This window comes from Cornus florida, unplaced genomic scaffold (genome assembly GCF_030987335.1).
Source record: "Cornus florida cultivar Cherokee Brave unplaced genomic scaffold, ASM3098733v1 CherokeeBrave_3.0.0_Hap2_Chr10, whole genome shotgun sequence".
Classification (NCBI taxonomy): Eukaryota; Viridiplantae; Streptophyta; class Magnoliopsida; order Cornales; family Cornaceae; genus Cornus; species Cornus florida.
Genome location: NW_026775580.1, coordinates 89,268,948 through 89,275,915, shown reverse-complemented (window position 1 = coordinate 89,275,915; position 6,968 = coordinate 89,268,948). Strand labels below are relative to the sequence as shown.

At 35.6% G+C, this 6,968-nt stretch overlaps 1 protein-coding gene across 1 annotated transcript; it reads left to right on the top strand.

Moving 5' to 3' along the window:
• Nucleotides 1-706: 706 nt before the first annotated feature.
• LOC132279971 (cytochrome P450 734A1-like) lies at nt 707-4,426 on the top strand. Its single transcript, XM_059782057.1, has 5 exons — nt 707-1,201; nt 2,277-2,500; nt 2,626-2,867; nt 3,052-3,451; nt 3,614-4,426. Exons 1-5 carry the CDS (start codon nt 913-915, stop codon nt 4,073-4,075), a joined length of 1,617 nt encoding a protein of 538 aa, XP_059638040.1. The 5' UTR covers nt 707-912; the 3' UTR covers nt 4,076-4,426.
• The last annotated feature ends 2,542 nt before the right edge of the window (nt 4,427-6,968 follow it).

The window sequence follows — 6,968 nt, the reverse complement described above, 5'->3', positions numbered from 1 at the left end:
GCATCCATCTTTCAGTTGTGGAACTGCATGTAAAAGGTTTTTTTTTTAGGAAATGATATTTAGCTATACTTGTTAGATCGATTTGTATAATTATAATTTCAAGCGATGAAGGTGGTAATGTCGGAAGGCGGTGGTAGGGGCAAAATGCAATGGTGGCAGGAGACGATGGTTCTGGTGGTGGAAGGCGGAAAGACATAGTGGTAGTAGTGAATTGTTGTGCCCATTTGTTTAGATGTGAAAGAAATTTTTATATCATTCTAATTGTCATATCAAACTATGCATATAAAATTTTATCCTTGTTAAACTAAAAGAATTGAGGAAAAAAAAAAAACTAAATGAGACCAACAGTTAAGTTTATCCACTCCAACAGAAGATAAAAACCCTTTAATCCAACAATCTCTCTAACACGAATCAACTAATTTAGCCAAACATGCATACCTTACACACACATACAAATACATGTAGACTTTCAAAATTCTAAAACTATATAAATTTATACAGTGTTGTTTCATAATATTCTTATCCGGATGGAAAAGACAAAATAGATTCAAGGGGTATAATGATACTAATTGGAAAAGACAAGGGTAACCTTGTCTTAAGAAGATTAAAAAATTAAAAAAAATTACATCATTCGTTGACCCGTATAATTCCAATGGCGGCCCCTACGCCGGTGGCCTTGCCAAGCGCTCTCTCTCTCTCTCTCTCTCTCTCTTTCTCTCTCTAAAGTTGTTGGTATTAAAAACAGAAGACACAGTGAGGTAACAAACATATAAGAAAAGAAGATAAGGGGCACCACCCAACAAGAAAAGAAAAGCTGCTGGCTTTTCCGCATTTTATAGATAGCAAGCACAAACAGACAAGTAGTGTTGTTGTGAGGCTAAAGAGATAGATATAGTAGTGATTAGTTTTAACATGGAAGAGGAGGTGTTGTTTTGTGGGTTGAAGCTAGTCTTCATCTGTGTGTGTGTGTTGGTGTGTGTTTTGAAGCTTGGTGTCTTGCTGTGGTGGAGACCCAGAAAGATTGAAGACCATTTCTCAAAGCAAGGAATCAGAGGACCCCCTTATCGCTTCTTCATAGGGAATGCTAAGGAACTTGTGAGCCTAATGTTGAAGGCCTCTTCTCAACCCATGCCTCAACCTTTCTCTCACAATATTCTCCCTAGAGTCCTCTCCTTCTATCATCACTGGAAGAAAATCTATGGTATGTTTCTCTTCTTCTATATATCTATATGTATATCTTCAACTTCTCCTCTCCTCTGTTTGTGTATGTGTGTCTCTGCGTGTGTGTGTGTGTGTTTTTTTTTTGAAATTTATTTCTGTCATAAAAAAATTATTTTGGAAATTTTAGTTTGGATATATATAAATATATACATGTATATATATTGTTATCCTTCTTTAAAAAAAAAAAAATTGTGAATTTTTTGCAACCATTAGATTTATATTAATTATTAGTTGAGGGTGGGCTCTTTTTTTTCTTTTTCTTTTTTAACTCCTAATTTTCTTGATTTTACGCTGGCTTTGTGCCTTGGCTATTATGTTTCATTAGCTTGGTGTACTTGTTTTAACATTCATGGCTTTCGAAAGGCTTATATATGTATATGTATATATATATTTCCTTCTCAGTTTGGATGCTTATGTCAGACTTCTGAGTGCTCCACTCTTATTTTTCTCCATTCTTACTCTCTTGCTTCAATTGTACCCTCTTTTCTGGTCCAATATACTATATAGTGTGTGTGTGAGATATTTGTAGTGGTAATTTTGATTTTTTAAATTTTTTTTGCTTTCCCCTCAATCATCCGGTGAGTCATATTTGTAATGATAACGTTGAGATTTTTTAACATCATGGTGATGGAGTTTTCACGACCTTTTCCGATTCCCATGTCCTTATAATTTGTTTTTTTTCTTGTTTTTAATGGGCGGTTAAATTTCTTATAATGAAGTTGAATGGTGTTTGATAGTGTTTTACAGGTTTGAGTTGTCTTCTTCCTTACTTTCTTTTGTTTTACTTCTTGGGTTGTCTTCTTCCTACTTTCTTTTGTTTTTGTTCTCTCTCTCTAGATCTTTCTGGGTCTACACTATCCATGCCTTGTGAATAAGTGGCTGTCTTCTTTCTCATACCTCTTTCGAACAAACTTGACACTTACTACTTCAAGCTTTACGCCATTTCCTTCTGGGTGCAAAGCTTCTCTTTACCTTTTACAACTTCAATTACTCGCCATTCTCTAGTTGTAATTGTAATTGTAATTTGTAATTATGGTTTGTGATATCCATCACAGGTTCAACATTTCTAGTGTGGTTCGGACCCACGGTTCGTCTCACCGTCTCCGATCCGGACCTAATTCGAGAAATCTTCACTTCCAAGTCTGAATTCTATGAGAAAAATGAGGCTCACCCACTTGTCAAACAGCTTGAAGGTGATGGACTTCTAAGCCTCAAAGGAGAGAAATGGGCTCACCATAGAAAAATCATCACCCCCACCTTCCATATGGAAAATCTCAAAGTAAGTTCAATCATTAATTCACCTCTTTTTGCTACTTTGATTCAACACTTGCAAATTTTGATATATATATATATATATATATTCCAATTATGTAACATTTTTATTTTTTATTGTAATGTTTATAGTTGTTGATACCTGTGGTGGCAAGTAGTGTGACAAAAATGTTGGACAAATGGTGTGCAATGTCGAATTCGGGTGAAATCGAAATTGAAGTCTCTGAATGTTTCAAAACGTTGACAGAAGACATCGTTACACTAACAGCATTCGGCAGCAGCTATGAAGATGGAAAAGCCATTTTCGGATTACAAGCTCAACAGATGGAGCTTGCATCCGACGCATTCCAAAAGATTTTCATCCCTGGTTATAGGTAATATATACATACATTACATTGATTAATCAATTTTATTCCATAACCATATTTCAATAATTGAAAATTTTGCTTACTAGTTTAACTAATTGTCAGGTGGTCACATGTTCTAGTACTTTATAATTCAAAAATATGGCTGAAAAAAAGATTAATTTTTATTATTTTTGGGAATTTTTTATTTTAGATTCCTGCCTACGAAAAAGAACATGAAGTCTTGGAAATTGGATAGAGAAATTAAGAAATCTCTAGTGAATGTCATCCATCGAAGGAGAGAGAATTGGGGGAACGAAATGGTTGAAAATGGCGCCAAGGACTTGTTGGGACTTATGATTCAAGCCAGCACCAAGGAGTTAAATCCATCATCGCCGTCGTCGTTGTCGTCGAAGATCACTGTTCACGACATTGCCGAGGAGTGCAAGAGCTTCTTCTTCGCCGGTGAGCAAACGACGTCGAATTTGCTGACGTGGACGACAGTTTTGCTAGCTATGCACCCACAGTGGCAGGTTCGAGCACGTGACGAGGTGCGTAAGGTGTGCGGACCACGTGACGTACCTACCAAAGATGGCATTGTCAAGCTTAAGATGGTAATGCTCTGAACTATTTAAAGACCATACTTTTCAAGGGACATGCCCTCTTTTACCATCATAATGTTAGAAACTCACCATTACCATGAAAAGAATGTGAGGGGTAAATTTGACAATTTGGAAGTACTCCGCATAATTTTGGTTTTGTGATCTGGTGTGCAGCTGAACATGATTATCAATGAATCCTTACGACTCTATCCACCAATCGTGGCGACAATCCGACGGGCAAAAGCGGATGTGGAGCTCGGGGGATGCAAGGTCCCACGTGGGACCGAGCTTTTGATACCAATCCTGGCCGTTCATCACGACCAAGCAATATGGGGCAACGACGCTGATGAATTCAACCCTGATCGATTCTCAGAAGGGGTGGCCCGCGCAGCAAAACATCCTGTGGCGTTCATTCCATTTGGGCTTGGGGTCCGCACATGCATTGGCCAAAATCTAGCAATATTACAGGCTAAACTAACTCTTGCGATCCTACTGCAGAGATTCTCTTTTAGCTTGAGCCCCACTTATCAACACGCACCAACGGTCCTGATGCTTCTATACCCGCAATATGGTGCACCAATTATATTCCGACAGTTGCCTGATGATGTCACAAGTACTCAAGATCAAGGGCTCTAAGCTCTTAAGTTATTGTCTTCTTGTAATATGCTTAGTTTTGAGTTGGGGGAAAAAAAAAAAAAAAAATTTAAATTACTATAGGAATTAGGATATATTTTGATTTTATCATTATATTTGTCGCTACTATTATGCTCATCATCTAGTCTAGCTTATTACTAACCCCAAAAATGGCCGTGCCTATGTATTTTGCTAAATGTTTAGGCTATTGGCTTGTAACGCTAGTTTTAGGATTTAGTTAGAGTCTAGGAGAGAGACCTCTCCCTCTCTCATGTGTAATGCAATGTATATGTGCACAATTTCTAACACAATTTTGTAATACTTTCAAGAATGTGAAGTGGTTGCTTATTAGATGATCTCGTGGAAATTGAATTTTCTTGTATTTTTTCATCAAAGATTTAATTTAGAATATTGGCAATGGATTTTTTATAAAAAATTCATCATTCAACGCGTAATTTGAAGGCCTACAACGTAAACTCCAGATATTATTCAAAGCATGATTCAAATTTGAGACCTCAAAATATCGAAGACCCTATAGTCTGAGCAGCCTTGACAAGTTAGATAAGAATTTAGATTTGCTTTTTTATTCATAAACCAAAAAAAACAGGGGAAAACAAAAAAAGAGGGAAGGCAAAGTTCTTGGAAGGTGGTGATGTGCCTTTCATTAAAAAAAAAAAACAAAATTGACCCATAATCACAAACCTTTATGTTAATACTATAAGATTAAAAAGCAAAGAACAAATGCAATGCCCAAGACATGAAATGTTGTTTGTTTTAAAGCAAAGCTAACTGTAAACAAGCATGCAAATGAACTTTTTATATTCCCCTTTACGGGGTTTAGGGCTTTATTTTTGTAATGTAGTGAGAAGTAAGATTTGGGGCAACAAACTTTGCTTTTTTTTTTTTTTTTTTTTGGGGTACCCTTTTGAGAGCTTTACATTGAGGGGATTTGATGGTCCCCACATGAAGCAAGTGGATGGGGACATCTCTTTCCCCACTCTTTTTCTATTTCCAGTTTTTTTTTTTTTTTTTTCATCACTATTCTTAAAAGGAATCAAAGCATGCTACTCCAAGCATGTGACCCTTCCATCATTACCTTAAAAACCCTAGTTTTTCAATTCCTTAACCACATCTTTTGGTGTCATCTTGGCATATTAGAGACTGTTACGTGTTTATTCTTCCTTATCAACATGGCTAATCTCGATCTCAGTGCAACAAGTACAAAAATTAAACTACTAATTTGGACGCCAATTATACCATTAACCATTTAATTTAGATGAACTGTATTCTCTCCCCAACACCTAAAATATCGATTTCAACTAATTAATCATTTCTTGGATTCACTAGAAATTAACAATAAACACATGTATAGGGTTGATGAGTTTTTATAACTTTAATAATGAACGTGCTTTTCCTTGATTTGTAGTAATCAATATCCTAATTTATCTTTTAGTCTTTAGTTATTAGCTTATATAGCCTTGTAGCCTTTTGTTCCTTTGTGCCTTTGTGCTTTATCTTAAGCATGCAAATGCACGATAACATATGGGCAATGTCGACAAACCATCCTCCCAAAGTATCCATTTAATAAGCCCCCCACCCCCCCCCAACACACACACACACACACACACACATATATATGCATATTTACCATTAAAATTAAATATTGATATTTATTGATGAGTTACACTTGATGAATGTTGAAATATATACTGTCATTAGTCCAAATAATATGATCATAAGTATGAAAATCGAACACCACTTCACCAAACAAAATAAAGAACGTATACAAAATTATAAAATGATTTAGCGCCAATCTAGAACAAAGTTGACACAACTAGTACAATAATATTGGAACAGTATACAAAGATAAATCACTGGAATGATGACCCGATGGACATTTAATTGCATGTTTAATAGTTTTAAGGACCATTGTACCCCGTTAGCTATGAAAAAGAATAGGACCCATTGTTCCAAGAGGGACAAAAATGATTTTAACAATATTCCACTTACCAAAAAGAATATATCAATAATCTAATCACTCAATATCTTAATTTATAATCTTTTACAGAAATAGCATTGTTTATAAACCACCAACAGCCAAAAGTTAATCAGTCTTCTTATAAAGATTTATATGGCAAAAAGGGGAACGATCTATAGTTCATAAGGATGGAGATTGGATCATTAGGTGGAACTCATAAAATGTAAACTCTACTTTTGATCAAACTATTATATATTTTTTTCCTGGCAAATTTCGAAAGAAGGGAATCGAATACGTACAGGCACACCCATTTGGAGAGATGAACACTTTACTAATTAAGTTACCAATAAACGATAGAGAACTAACTCTATCTGGCTGTGAAAAATATCTAAATTCTATTATAGAGATGGCAAGTCCACATTAATGCATACGAGCAAGAAGACAATAATATTATATAGATTTCATAATCCAGAGATGGCCAGCTCATTAGGTTATCTTAGGATTTAAATGGGGTTTTTGAAGATCCCTAGTAAATGCCATAAGATTTATGGTTGTATCAGAAATCAGTCATCTCTACTACTTAAATTAATCACAAATGTTTCCTATAGTTGCCATCATGCTATTGGAATTGAGCTGGCTAATGTCTGCCCTTGATTAATGCCAATTGTCGGGCTATTATGGACCAACAAGCAAGTACTGACTTTACATGATTGGCCATTTCGTGCTCCATAAATATATACACACGCATATATATATATATAGCCACTTTCTTATCATCCATATCTCAGTGTTGAATTAGCTGCTCATCGTAATATCTTACCAGCTGCCATATCATAATTTAGACATTGGTAATAACACTTGGTTGTCATGGCCTCTTTGCCAGCATATATAGGACCTAATTAATATTGCACACATACA